The sequence below is a fragment of the Astyanax mexicanus genome, chromosome 7 (genome assembly GCF_023375975.1).
Source record: "Astyanax mexicanus isolate ESR-SI-001 chromosome 7, AstMex3_surface, whole genome shotgun sequence".
In the NCBI taxonomy this organism is placed as follows: domain Eukaryota; kingdom Metazoa; phylum Chordata; class Actinopteri; order Characiformes; family Acestrorhamphidae; genus Astyanax; species Astyanax mexicanus.
In genome coordinates, this window is record NC_064414.1 from 23861269 (window position 1) to 23876120 (window position 14852).

Below are 14852 nucleotides of genomic sequence, written 5' to 3' on the forward strand. Positions count from 1 at the left end.
TTACTTAAAAGCTATCAGGGCATGTTTCCACAATACTTTAATCAGGTTAATAACCAAATCTTGAATTAATAAGTTTAAAGTTCATAACGAGTTTCTTTCTTTCCTTTCTAAGAGTCCGATGCGTGGAAGTTAGTGTATTCCCTGGTCATGTGTTATATTTCTTTCCATTCTTACACCTCAAAATCAACTATGATTATCTAATTGTCTGGTTAGGATTTCAGTTCTGAGATGTTTATTCATATCACTAAAATGCTATGCAACAGTGGGTGAATGTGGGGAAATTGTGGGTTTTCTATGTCAAAGTATATTTTAAATAAGCAATTGTTTAATCTGATCATTTAAGAATGTTAAGGTTTAAGTTAATAAAAGAAAAAAAGGGGGAGTCGTCCAGGCAAGACTCCACCTACCTGGAGCTGATTGGGTTTTTAGAGATTATACTTGCAGTTAGGAAACCTATCACAAGTTAGGGCCAATACGTCACGAAGGGAATGTGTTTCCAATAAAGGGGGGTGTTAGATTATTCAGGAGTAGTTCGTGGTTCGCAGTTCGGAGTTCGTGCGCTTTTTAGGTTTAGTTAAGTTCAATTTTTTTCTTAGAAGTAATTTTAACTTAGAGTTTTAGTTAGAATTTTGTACTCTCTCTTTTGTTTTACTTTCTCTTAGATTCAGCTTAGTGATTCTTAAGTTTTTGAGTCATAGATCTAGCTTGAGCTGCGCTTGCAGCGCATCCGCGCTGACCAACACAAGTCCAGCGATTATCAACAGAATTAGAGAATTAGGTGCTTCCAGCTATTGAACCACCTTAGCGCTACGGAGCTGCCTATAGTTCACCGCTCATCTTTAGCGTTATACATCGCTCGCCGTACCAGACCCAGACGCGAAGAGAATCCTGAATCAACCAGTTGCCCGGAGCGAGGCTCCCGCTTGCCGTTGGAACCGAAGCCCTGCTTGCACCGTGAAGTCCACCTGAAGAACCCGCTTCGGCCACTTGGATCGAGCTACCCTTCCTGGCGGTCGACACCAACGGTTCCCTTCGCGGCAGAGACGACACCGGTTGCCCGAGGCCGGTCAACGCAAAGTGAGGCGCTGGTTAAATCTCTAATTCTCTGGTGGCGTTCTGTTGGTCTGGTTAGGTTGAGTCTTGCTAAGTCCTCAGTTATAGTCATTCCCGGTTGAGATGGTGGTGATCCCTGTCAGTTCCATAGTTCTAATGTAATCTAGTTAACTCAATTAGCTTGGATTTAGAGCGTTTTTGCTTCTTTAGTAGTTAGTTCGTTTATAGCAGTATATAATCACATATAATCTTGTTTAATCTCCTAATATTCTTATAGTGGGTTTAGTTAGTCATATTTAGGTTTATCTCCTAGTGGGTTATCATAATTACTTCCCCTTTGGTATATTAAGCTGGGTATTGATTTGTTTATTTTTATCTACTTATACATTTCGGTTGTTTGAGTTATTCATATATGCGATGAGAAGGTTTGGTTGTAAGACTGTTATCATCAGCGTGCTTGAATTTCACTCTCAAATTGTTGTTTGAATTATGCCCATTATCTAATTCTGCATATATCCATGTATTACTTTTATTCTAAATAAACATTACTTGATTTAGCCAATTCTTGACTTAAGTGTGTTCCTCCCGTGGTTCAAAGACTTTCTGAAACCGACAAGAACTCACCCTGAGGTTAAATATAAATTTTGTAGCTAGCCGCTACTGGCGCCCTATTAACCTTTAATATTAATATTAAAATTAATATTGATATCAGGTAAATAGTTCGGTATCCCTTGTAACCACTACATATTTGGCGCGGCCGACGCGGGGCCAACGTCACATCTCTGATCTACGGGAGAAAGCACGGAGTTAAGAAACGTATTGGTGTGTTGGGTTTATTAAATATCTACCTTACGCTCCGCGTTAGTAAAACGCCAGCGGGCTGGCGAAAGCTAACCGGGTCACTCCTCTGTCTGTGTGCGCGCACATCTATATACATCTATATATATATCCAACTCCTTTGTGTGTATGTGTTTTAAAGAGCATTGGTAATCACTTGTGAAACGCCTCATATTACTCGCCAAAGAGCTGATCAGTGTGAGCGCGTGTGTGTATTGTAGACGCCGCTGTGCGTCTGCTTTCATTATCACTGTTATTGGTGCTTTACATTTACCCGGGGTATCTAAACAGGCTCAGCCGACAACTATTATCACGTGAATTATATCAGCGCTATTTGTAAAGGCCTCAGCGAGGTTGCTGTAGCTGCGGATTTCCAGTGCAGTAAACCCGCTTCCCAGTTTAAACGGCCCGTGTGAGCGGATTTCCGCACCCCGGTCGTACTGGGACCCTCTCGTGTGCCCCGCGGCTTTGCAAACCGCGGCGTAACGCTATCCTTTTAGGTGGTAGAGAGGTTTACAGTCGCGAAAATGCGACGGGCGAGGATCACGCCCTCAGCGGAAGCCCCGCTTGACTCAGACTGTGTGAAGTAAATTCCTGCGTGCTGTGCTCCTCTCTGTGTCTCTGTGTTAAGGTCAGCAAGACCGTTGTGTTCCCCACAAAGCTTGAAAGCAACTGAGCTCTCAGGAGCTGAGGTTTGTCCTCCCACTCAAGGGGGCGGGACTCAGTTGTGTCACCGGTAGGCGGAGCCTTCCCCACCAGTGGCCTCTAGTCGCCATCTCGTGGTCAACTGTATCAGCTACATCTTGCCTCAAGGCTGTCTTACCTTTTCGTGCCTCTAGGGGTAAAGCTATATCTACACTGCCCTCTTCTGGTCGTTTGGGTGAATACTCAGGTTAAAGGGGGTTGCAGTTCATTTATACGCTATTTTGGGAAATTCTTGTAGTAAACTGTGTTTACGTGTGGTTGGTGTTGGTTTCATATGAGTTTTGGCATACCTTAATCGAGATACCCTCTTCCCCTGCTTTCTTTGCTTGGTTACTGTTATATTTTAAATGTTGTATCGTCCTAGTTATTATTAATACTAGTAAGTGCCATTTTCATTCTTAATTACTAGTAAGCATATATTCAAATTAGAATTCACTTCAAATAGATACATTTAGATAACTCAATTGTAATAATTCAATATTTTGTTCTATGTAGCCACCCTACTTCAAACATAGTGTCAACCCTCAAAACTAACTTGCTTGTCAGCTGTTCTACTCACATTGCTTACATTAAATATAATCATTTGAGCTAACCATAATATCCAGTATTTTAGACATTCAAGTTATAATCATTTGTTGCTATAAATACCTGTTATTTAGGTAATCCATAGTAGCCACTCATTATTTTGTTTTGTCGAGCATATTATCCACTTCTTCTTGTTATTCTAAATACAGGCATATAATCCTTATCCTATTTAGTCATATATAAAAAAAAAAAATTTAAATAAATAAAAAAAAAAAAAAAAAAAAAAAAAAACAATCTGCTCGCTAATACTGAAGGTAGCTTAGACTCTGTCTGAGTCACTTTGTTGAATCTAAATAAATCAAAGCCTTATAGACATACATACATCCGCTCTATGCTGGTTTTTGACAGGAGTTGACTGTGGTGTTTGGTGACAGCAGTGCTATCTTTAATTCATCCACAGTCATTCAAACCTTGTCAGTTACCATCTAGTTAATAAATTAATTAATTACTAATAGGTATTTGACAATTTTCATGCAAACTATTAAAACTTATACCTATCCAAGGTCACCCAAATAAAATTAAAATAATAACTATCCATTGAAAAAAAAAAAAAAAAAAAAAAAACTACACTTTTGGGCTTATTAGATTCACTAGGGACTACGCATCAAGGTTTGTTACCCTAGCATCAATCTCTCCAATCTCAGCAGCAGTGCTAAGTCACCCATCCGGGACTGGCTTCCAATACAGCTCGCATCGCTTGACCCTCGTCAAGTCAAAATGAGTTCTCCAAGAGAGGCAGGGTCCCCGCTCCTCAGCGAGGCTGAGTCGGTGGACCAAGTAGAAGCCACTCTTCTTGATTTAGTAAGCTGCCGCATTCCAGACTATGCTGAAGGCGTGCAACAGGCAGATGATGCCCACCTTCAGAGTTTGATGACTAGCTGTGTGGACGACCACCTAACTAAATCCCTTAAAATAAAAGAACAAATAGACACCGTATACAAAATGTCCCTCATACTCTGGAGACAACTCCAACTCTCACAAGAGAGAGAGCAACATGCTACTAACCACTGTACAGCTCTCCAGCAAACTAACCAAAAACTCAGGGACGAATTGGCGCAATGGCATAATACTGGTTCAGAGATAAAATCCCAACAAGAAGCCCTTGAACATAAAGTAAAGTCACTGCAGGAAGAAGCCGAAACAGCCACAAAGCTTGCCATCCAGTCACGAGGTAAGCTGGAGGAAGCCCAGGAGCAGCAGACCGAACTCGAGGCTGAACTAACACAGGCTATGAGTGCTTTAAGATTAGCTCGTATAGAAAAAAGGGATGCAGAAACGCAGTTGGCAGAGTTCAAATTAGAACGGGATGAGACATATTCCCGGGGGCCAAAGGTAAGCCCAACAAAGGGTAGACCAGCGACCCCACATCTCTTTAAGACGGAGGTACATACTCCTACGCCCGTAACTTCCATGGGTTACCAGGGAGGAGCTGAAGCTCCTCGATCACCCATCAGAGTCAAACCGGAACCGGCTGGCCCCAAAAAGGTGAACCGGACCCTGTTTGGCTGGGTCGAATCTGAACACACCCAACGACCCCAAACAAATGCAGATATGGCCAGGCCCATAACGCCCTCAGATAGAGATTTGGATAAAGTTGCCCGCAATATCAGCCGGTTTGAACCTAAGCCTGGCTGTCCTAATGATATCCACCTTTATCTAAATGACATTGATTACTATCTACGGCGCTTCCCTCTGGCCACCATAGACGACAGAATCTATCTCATTAAAATAACATCCAACCGCGACGTTAGCAGTTTCATTGAACGCCAACCACCACACGTAAGGGGGAACTATAGGGCTCTCTGCCAAGCATTGGTGGCAGAATTCTCTAGCTTCTCAACCCAGTTAGGCCTCTCTGCTGCATTCGCGGTGAGGCAGAACAGGCAGGAGGGCCCCGAACAGTACTACTATCGCCTCAGGCGCGCTTACTTTGGCTTCAAGAATGAACCAGAGATGGAGGAGGACGAAAATTTCAAGGTCCTGTTTGTCCAGAACCTCCATCCTTCAACCAGCCACCATTTAGGTGTCTCGGCTTGTCCCCGCACCCTGACTAGTCGGCAGCTAAGAGATCTAGCTCTTAGAGGTTTTGCAAAAGTTCAGCAAAGTTTGGGTAAAAAAACCGACTCCGAGGTCCTTGCAGTAGCCAGTAACCCTTGTATGGAACTAGAGGGGAAGCACAGCTTCCAGGGAACAGATAAGACTCACGGGTCCAGACCCTATAGACAAGAACCAGCCCAAAGTCAGCAGGTCGATCCACAGCGACGCCGCTCACCTACTTATAAGGTGAATCGCGGCCAGGGCAGACCCCATCGAGGTCGAGCCTCCCACCATCAACGTGGTGGCAGGCCACACCATCATGGGAATAACAGGCACTCTGGACCAAACCAGACTGCAAAAAGCCCTAAATCATCACTTGACAAAACCCTTAACGGCCTGGAGGCAGGGGATCTTGAGTTAATCCTGCAATGGGTTAACCAAATGCGCAAGGAGAAAAGGGGTAACCTCAACCAAGGGCGCAACATCCAGGAGCAGTCGAGCACTGCTCCCCATGAAAAAGACCCCAAACGAGCTACTTGGGAGCATGCCCAAGACACTGCACCTAGTGCAGTCCTAGTTGTGGAACTAGACACTGACCACTCTCTCAAGGAAGAAGACCCATTTCTAATTCGGGGGGAGCTTCCTTTCCGACAGTTCTTGGGCCATCTGAGCGAAAGGGGGGTGGCCAGAAAATTCTATCTTGCTACTACTTTGGAGGATGAATTTGTGCAAGATGCTCTTCTTGACACGGCATCAGACATCACACTGATGTCCATGTCCCTTTTTAACCGAGTGCGGGCATCCGCTCGGCGACGGAATAGGGAGATACAGCTGAGTAACTGTTCTCTCAATATCCAGCCCTACTCACACACGGGCATCACCATACATTCGATGGCCCTAATTCAACTTACGATTGGGCCCGTGACTGTTGTTCATCCAATTCATGTGTCTCCCTTGGAGTCCATCCCATTCCTCGCAGGAAAAGATCTTCTTAATCGGTTCGAGCCCCTTATCGACTTTCAAGGTCTTAAGATCTGGGCGCAGGTTCGGCAACCCCTTCCTGTTCTTCCCTCTCGTGAGGAGGAGATCCAGTGCTACCGTCTTTGTGGACATTTCCAACCATGCAAGGAACTGATCGACCCCGTGGTTCCTATGGAGATTGAGGAAGGGCCTACAGCCGCCGTTTCACAGTGTACAAATCCTTCTTGGCCTCCAAGCTCAGTCTTGGAACAACGTGACACCTTCTTGTGTACCATGGTCCCATCTGAAAATCTTGGGGAATATTGTCCCAGAGTGGAGAAGGGGGTCACATTGGACGACTTCCAGGTGGATGACGTGGTCATCGCCCTGTGGTCGGACAAATCCGCAGTCAGCCAAGACTTAGTAAACTCATTATCGGCAACCCATGCTAGCTTTCATTTCATTCAATCCCAGGGAGCTTTTCCGCTTGGGCCCGTTCCTCAACCCACCTTGCCAGCAGTCGGCACTTGTTCTTTGACTGTCCGTTGGAACAAGAAAGAGTTCACCCAGCTTTTCCTTGTGGTCCCAGACTTACCTCACTCCATCTATGTGGGCGGTGACGTGTTGGTCAGGTTGGATGTTCAGGTAGACACCATCAATAACATCCTTTGGTCCCTCACAAACACTCAGGCAGATGGCTCTTCCCCTGAGCCAGAGTATCTGCACTCGGGTCAGACCATACCTGAAGTTTGTCAGGTGGCAAACAACCAAGCCATCACCCTACCGGCAAATACCAAAAATATCGGCCTCTACCTGACCATCCTACCTGGACAACAACTATGTCACCCCCATGCACTGTTCCAACCCTCACATCGATTCTTTGATCTTGGTCTGACCGTGGAAGCCACACCTCTTGTGGAGTTACGTGCTAGGTCAGTCTACTTGTTCGTTCAAAATTGTACAACCCAGGACATAGTGATTCCCCAACTCACAGAACTGGGTTGGCTGGTTAGCACCAAATTTCATGACTTTGAACTGCGGCTTCCAGTCATCGGTCCGATTCCTCAGCAGTTGCTCCCAAAGCAAGAGTCCAAGACATTATACACCCGACCGTCTGGGGCAATTGCTATTTTTCCTGTCTTGGAGACCAATGAAGATGCGTTGTACCGCATTGATCTGACCCACAGGGACCAAATGGTCTTGGATACAGTCACTGTCCTTAGTCTCGATTCTGTCCCATCACCTGGCACTAACACAGTCCTGGTGAAGCAGAAGGAGGAGGCCGACAGTTTTCCTTCAACTCAAACAGAGTTTGAGAAGCAACTACAGCAAATGCTGTTAGATGCGGATGCATTGCAATCAGACGAAGAGCGTGTAAAGCTCAGAACAGTGCTGACTAAGTATCGCGCGTCTTTCTCTCAAGATTCTATGGATTGTGGATTGACCCACATCCATATGATTCGTATTCCGACGCATCCCGACGCTGCTCCTGCTTACGTTCGCCAATACAAGATTCCACTTGCATCATACGGGCCGGTGCAAGAGATCATAGATGATCTCTTAGACAAAGGAATAATCCGACCATGCAACAGCACCTACTCTGCGCCACTTTGGCCGGTGTTGAAGCCCAATGGCAAATGGCGTCTGACTATTGACTATCGCCGCCTAAATGACCAGGTCCCTCTTTCTAGATGGCCCATGACCCAATTGGAGCAAGAACTCCCTAGGGTCAGAGATGCCAAATATTTTTCAACCTTAGATGTGGCATCGGGGTTCTGGACCATTCCGGTCCATGTGGAAGACCAACACAAACTGGCATTCACATTCGCCGGCCGTCAATTTACATTCACCCGCTGCCCATTCGGATATTCCAATTCACCAGCTGAATTCAACATCTTTCTCAACAAAGCTTGTCCTGATGCAAGAGAACGAGGAACCTTGATTTATGTTGACGATGTTCTTATCCGGAACAATTCTCTCGATGCTCACTTGGAAGAGATTGATCATGTGCTAGATCAGCTCACAAAAGCAGGTGCGAAAATATCCCTAGCCAAATGTCAGTGGTGCAAAACTAAGGTCAACTATGTGGGCCTTTTGGTCGGTCCAGATGGTGTTCTCCCGCAACCATGTCGTGCCCAAGGCATCGTGGATATCGCGGAACCAAAAACCATCCACGCCCTTCGCAGCTTCTTGGGGGTATGCAACTACTCCCGCCAGTTCATTGAAAACTTTGCGGAACTGGCCAAGCCACTGTACCAGCTGTTAAAGCAGGATGTACCTTTCATTTGGGGTGAGGCCCAGGCACAAGCCATGCAAACCCTCAAAGACAAACTGGCATCGGCACCCTGTTTAACCTATCCGGACCACAGCAGAGAATTCTACCTTCAAGTTGGGTTTTCAGAGCACTGTGTGAGTGCTGGTCTATACCAGGTACACGATCGAGACAAGAGAGTGGTGGCTTATGCAAGCAAAGCTTTGATGGCTCCGGAACTCAAATACTCTGACTGTGAGAAAGCACTTCTGGCCACGGTCTGGGCAGTGAAACACTTCTCCAACTACCTTGGGGGACAAAAGATCATTGTAGAAACGAACCACCAGCCAGTGGTCTTTCTCAACAGTCAGCGCATTCGAGAAGGTGTGGTCACCAACGCACGAGTCGCCTCCTGGTTAATGGCCCTACAAAGTTTTGAGGTTGAGGTGCGCTATGCGCAAAACTCGAGATTACCTCTAGGCACTGATCTGGCGGCATGTCAGCGGTGCGAAACTGACATACCGGCCACATCAGGGCCCATTCCCAATCTCGCCTCCCAAAAACCCACAAACCATCGTTACTTTGACCCCAAGGAGTGTGAAAACATTCCCACGGTCTACGTAGATGGATGCTCTTTCCGACATGACCAAGAAGGCCTCAAAGCTGGTGCAGGAATCGTCTGGCTTGATGACAATCCTTGCGAACCACAACAGTTCAAACTAGGATCACAAACTTCTCAGTATGCCGAAATCGCTGCCATACTCATCACAATCCAACTTGCTATCGACCAGGGGGTAAAAACCCTGGTAATCTGTACAGATTCCAACTACGCACGTCTAAGTTTCACATGTCACTTGCCAATCTGGAAAACCAAAGGTTTTCTCACATCTGGCAGGAAAGCAGTCAAACACACAGAGCTGTTCACAGCCGCGGACTACCTGGTAGTTCGGCATGACATGCTTGTCTACTGGAAAAAGGTGAGGGGACACTCACGTGTCCCAGGGACAGACAAGACATACAATGATCAAGCTGATTCACTGGCCAAAAGAGGTGCCTTGGAAGGAGTTTCATGGGTCTTTGACCCGTTGAAATACCCAACCCAACCCAACCCCACTGTTTTAGCCGTGACTAGAGCACAAGCTAAACAAACCTCAACAACAGAAATCCCACCCTGCGCTGCGGTCTCCATTGATCCAGAAATCACAGATGCTGATTTGATCACGCTACAAGACGCAGACCCCGACATCAAATCTATTAAGGCTTTCTTACTTGATCCCACCAACAATCCCATAACCAGCCAAATGCTGGAGGCATCAATTCCGCTTAAACAACTCTTGGACAACCGTGCATTCTTGAAGGTGGTCAAGGGCTTGCTTGTTCATGTCACTGAGACCCACACTTCTCCTGCGTTCGTGGTGCCTCCGTGCCACAGGGGGGTAATGTTGGGGCACGCCCATGACTCTCCATCAGCAGGTCACAAAGGGATCAAGGAAACCTATAGGACACTCAAACAGGTGGCCTTTTGGCCACGAATGCGGGAGCATGTAGCTAGTTACATTAAAGGATGCTTGGTGTGCTGCCAGTTCCAGCCGGCGAATCCTCTGCACAGGGCTCCCTTACAGAGAAAGGGGTTAACCTTCCCGTGGTCGGATCTGCAAATGGATTGGGTGGGCCCGCTCACAAAGTCTGCTCGAGGGAACAAATATTTCCTCACAGTCACATGTGCATTCACCAAGTGGGTGGAGTGTCTTCCAGCCGCCAATGACACCGCTATAACCACAGCGTGTCTCCTGGTTAATCATATCTTCACCCGGTTTGGTCTTCCTTGTAGGGTTGACTCAGATCGAGGTACTCATTTCACGGCAGAAGTCATGCAACAAATGTGGCACGTCCTCGGTGTAAAAGCCAAGTTGCACGTGAGCTACCACCCCCAGTCCTCTGGTCAGGTCGAACGGGCTAACCGCACAGTGGTCAGCATCCTCGAGAAATTTGTGGCCACGCATCACCGCGACTGGGATGTGAAATTGCCATTGGTACTCATGGCCATTAGGGCAACTCCTCACGATTCCACCGGCGTCTCTCCATTCGAGGTGATGACAGGCAGACAGATGACACTTCCGCTACATCTGTTATATCAGCCAGGTGGAACAGATACCTCAGTTGCCTACACAACACAGCAGTACATAGACGATTTGCAGAAACACCTAAAATCCACTTTTGCTTTTGCCCAACAGCACATGGCACGAAGTGCCCAGGGTCGGAAGGCCTACTATGATCAGAAGGCGTCCTATGACGAGCTTCAGGTGGGAGATAAGGTGTGGTACTACATTTTCGCTCAACCTGTCGAGAAACCCCAATCGAATACGGGTAGGCTGGCTCGCAAACTCATGCCTCGCTGGACTGGACCCCACACAATCACGGACAAATTGTCCCCGGTGGTGTACCAGATCCAGATCAGCCAAGGTTCTAAGGAGCCAACCCGCAAGTGGGTACACCGCAACCAAATTAAGCCACACCAAAGCCCTATGGGACAAGTCGGGGCCGCCAATGCCTTGATTAGAGTCTAATCAGGTGGACAAAACCCCTGCTAGACCCCTAGGTGTTTAGCAACTCCTAGCTGTACAACTGGCAACTAAACTAATAACTTCATTTTTAAAATTTAGGAATACATTGATCTTTGATCCATATACAGTAGTCTGTTGTTTGCAATTTCAACCCAAGTACCATTACACATCTGCCGATCAAGCCAGCCAACAGAACCATCATTTTGTGCCTGGGAATAGGATATCACTGATTGTTAGCCACTTATCTGTTAGATTCTACTTCATTGGTGGTTCACACTAGTACACCCAGGTTAATCATGTACATTTGTCTCGTTAGGAAGATGAGGACTCTCCTGCTCCTGACGCTCGTGCTGGGGACGATCGTCGCGGCCCCTGATGTGATCTCCCCCGGACCTACCTCAGGAGTAGTTCTTAGGGATAATTCGGGACTACTAATCACAAACTGCCGGTTACATACCCAAAGGGTGTTTGTACGACTGAACCCGGAGGAAGTATGTAAAAAGAACTTCCCTGATTGGTCCCGCCAAGTGGGGTGGGCTGGGCATTGGTGGGTACGAGAGGCAGTAAGCCATGCCGAACGAGACACCACCCACATGCTACAACAGCTGCAAAAATTTGCGGTCACACAGTCTGAACTGAATGGGGCTCAAAAGAGATCCAAACGGTTTCTTGCAGGTTTATTAACTGCTGCCGCCGCTGTAGGCTCACTCCTTGGCGTCGGCACATCCGCTGTTAATGCCGTGGGCCTAGCCACGGTCCGCCGTAATGTAGGGGAACTACAGGCAGAACTACCACACATCAAGGACCAAATAGACACCCAACAGAGACAGCTACAGGCAATTGGACAAACTTTACAGGGTACCATTGTGGTCCTCAATACCCACACGGTAGCTTTAAACAAAACTCTGCAAACGATCACCTCCCTGACCCGGGCAATCCAGACAGATATGGCTCACATCCAAGTGATTAACATGCTTTTGAATGACATGCTACAGGAAGTGGGATCCTCAGTAGACAGTCTAGCTATGGGCAAGATACCAGCTTATCTGGTGCCTTTAACCCTGGTACAGGAAATCCTCAGTCGGGCTACCCGAGAGGAAGTTACTGATCTCCAAGCACATTTAGCCTATACACTCGGAAGTGCAGTACCTCTTTATGTCAATCCAGAAAATAGAGAAGTAGCTTTTCTGGTCAACTTACCTATAATAGCTGCGGAAAACATTTATCGCTTAAAAGAAGTGGTAAATGTTGGGTTTTGGCAAAAAGAAGCACACATCAAAATTCAGACTCCGACCTTGGTAGCTTACCAAGACATCAATCCTGGACTTTATCTGGCCCCAAATTTGCGCATGTGTACCCTGTCCAAGGATATACACTATCTCTGTCCCAGTAAACCGTTCACTCGAGAGGGTGCCGGCAATCTTTGTGGCCTTAAGCCCATGCTCACTAAGGACCAGTGTCCTGCCACTGTCACTCATAGGTACCAACAGGTCGAGACTCAGGTTGAAATCGTAGGGAGCCGGTGGTTGGTAAATACTGCGGCACGGGAAGCGGTGTTGTCCTATGACCAGCATGATATCGATGAACGTATTCCCCTTCCGGAACAAACATTTTGGGTAGACGTACCACCTGGGGCTACTCTGCATGTTGGGGAATGGTCCCTGTACCACTTAGTACCTGATCAATATGAGAGTGAAATTGAGGTGTCTGATTTCTTTACTACCCACTCCTTAGAACTCAGCCCTGACACCCTTGGTCGGATACAGTATGAGGGTCCCCAGTCTATCGATTTGACCCCCATCAATAATGTCTTAAAAGAGATCGAGGCACGTCCCACATGGACAGTCCAACCTGTAAGATACTCCTGGTCATTGCCCGATACCTTGTTAGCTGCGCTGGTATGTCTGGGTTATGTAGCAACCTTTGGTATAACGTGTTTTTATCGTAGGAAGACTGTGAAGCTACAGAGACAGATGGATTCATGGTCGGGTAAGGTGGTTAGATTTGTGAGACGTAGAAGGGGGGGTCAAGAAGTGTCAGTGGAAACTCAGGAGGACGCAACTGATGAACCTATGCAGGCAGCTGCAGTAAGGGAAGTGGTTTAGCTCTGGTTTGGATAACGCTAATGCAGCCTGTTGTGTACTGACCAGCAAATGCCACCAGTAAGAATTGAGATACCCAGTAACCTCTTTTGTCCACAGCTATCTACGTCATCTCATCGGCTGATAACCTGGATCTCTGCTGATTATCACCCGATGGGGGGGGATATGTAGCAGATAGCCTGATATCTCATTTTGAAATCACAACTCTGTTCCCTTAAATCCATTTAAGGAATTCCAATGGAGAACATAGGGGGATCTCCCCAACCTTGAATGATAACACTTTAACGACTTTTACGACCATTTGCTGGAAACATCTGTCTCGCTAAAAGCATCTGAACAAAAGACCCATAAACTTTGGGGATTAACATGTCACCTGCTGACCCGCTATCTTCGGAGCACACCTCTTAAACAGTCACGCTAATTTACACACACACACACACGCAGTTTGACCCTTTAACTGGTCAAGGACCCGTGGACCATTTAACAAGACAATACTGCCACCCGCAGGAGAAGAAAGGAACTTTTCTTGGAGCACGAGGCTATGATCGAAAAATTACATATGTATATGCTTTTACAATAACTTAAATAACTGTTGGTTAATTCTAATATTGTGAGAAGCAGGGTATCAAGCAATGTGATGAAACACTTTCTAATCAAGAGAACAATTTTGAGGTTTACCTTCATTTTCTTCTACAGGTTCCAGGCTGAAGAATTATGTCTTGTTTGTCATTGGTTGAACTATTGCAACTAGTCAGCGTAATTTTAACCTTTGCTTTGGTTATATAGATACATTTTCCTGTTTAGTAAAGAACAAAGTATAAAAGTATAAAGGTATAGTGAATTTCTGATTTAAAGAGGTCTGAAATTATGTTAACCAGAGCAATGAGACCCGCATTCCTTAGTGGGGGAGAGGTGTGAATTACGACGGCCAGAGTTCTTATCTCTTCAAATACACAAGAGAGTCTGCCTTTTCAAAAAGGAAATTTAAGGCTGAAAAATGTTAAAACATTAAAAACAAAATGTGTTCTTAAGACGTGAATGAACATTAACTACAAAAAGAATACGGATGGCAACAAACTAGCAGTCTGGTTAAAATAATTACTTAAAAGCTATCAGGGCATGTTTCCACAATACTTTAATCAGGTTAATAACCAAATCTTGAATTAATAAGTTTAAAGTTCATAACGAGTTTCTTTCTTTCCTTTCTAAGAGTCCGATGCGTGGAAGTTAGTGTATTCCCTGGTCATGTGTTATATTTCTTTCCATTCTTACACCTCAAAATCAACTATGATTATCTAATTGTCTGGTTAGGATTTCAGTTCTGAGATGTTTATTCATATCACTAAAATGCTATGCAACAGTGGGTGAATGTGGGGAAATTGTGGGTTTTCTATGTCAAAGTATATTTTAAATAAGCAATTGTTTAATCTGATCATTTAAGAATGTTAAGGTTTAAGTTAATAAAAGAAAAAAAGGGGGAGTCGTCCAGGCAAGACTCCACCTACCTGGAGCTGATTGGGTTTTTAGAGATTATACTTGCAGTTAGGAAACCTATCACAAGTTAGGGCCAATACGTCACGAAGGGAATGTGTTTCCAATAAAGGGGGGTGTTAGATTATTCAGGAGTAGTTCGTGGTTCGCAGTTCGGAGTTCGTGCGCTTTTTAGGTTTAGTTAAGTTCAATTTTTTTCTTAGAAGTAATTTTAACTTAGAGTTTTAGTTAGAATTTTGTACTCTCTCTTTTGTTTTACTTTCTCTT

At 45.7% G+C, this 14852-nt stretch overlaps 1 protein-coding gene across 1 annotated transcript; it reads left to right on the forward strand.

Annotated features, from left to right (window-relative positions):
* Positions 1–315: 315 nt before the first annotated feature.
* LOC125803007 (uncharacterized) lies at positions 316–14145 on the forward strand. Its single transcript, XM_049481702.1, has 2 exons — positions 316–1077; positions 11309–14145. Exon 2 carries the CDS (start codon positions 11313–11315, stop codon positions 13095–13097), a length of 1785 nt encoding a protein of 594 aa, XP_049337659.1. The 5' UTR covers positions 316–1077; positions 11309–11312; the 3' UTR covers positions 13098–14145.
* Positions 14146–14852: the final 707 nt, after the last annotated feature.

What these genes read in the sequence shown, in the direction of transcription:
- LOC125803007 (XM_049481702.1), top strand. Translation starts at nt 11,313, where the DNA reads ATGAGGACTCTCCTGCTCCTGACGCTCGTGCTGGGGACGATCGTCGCG.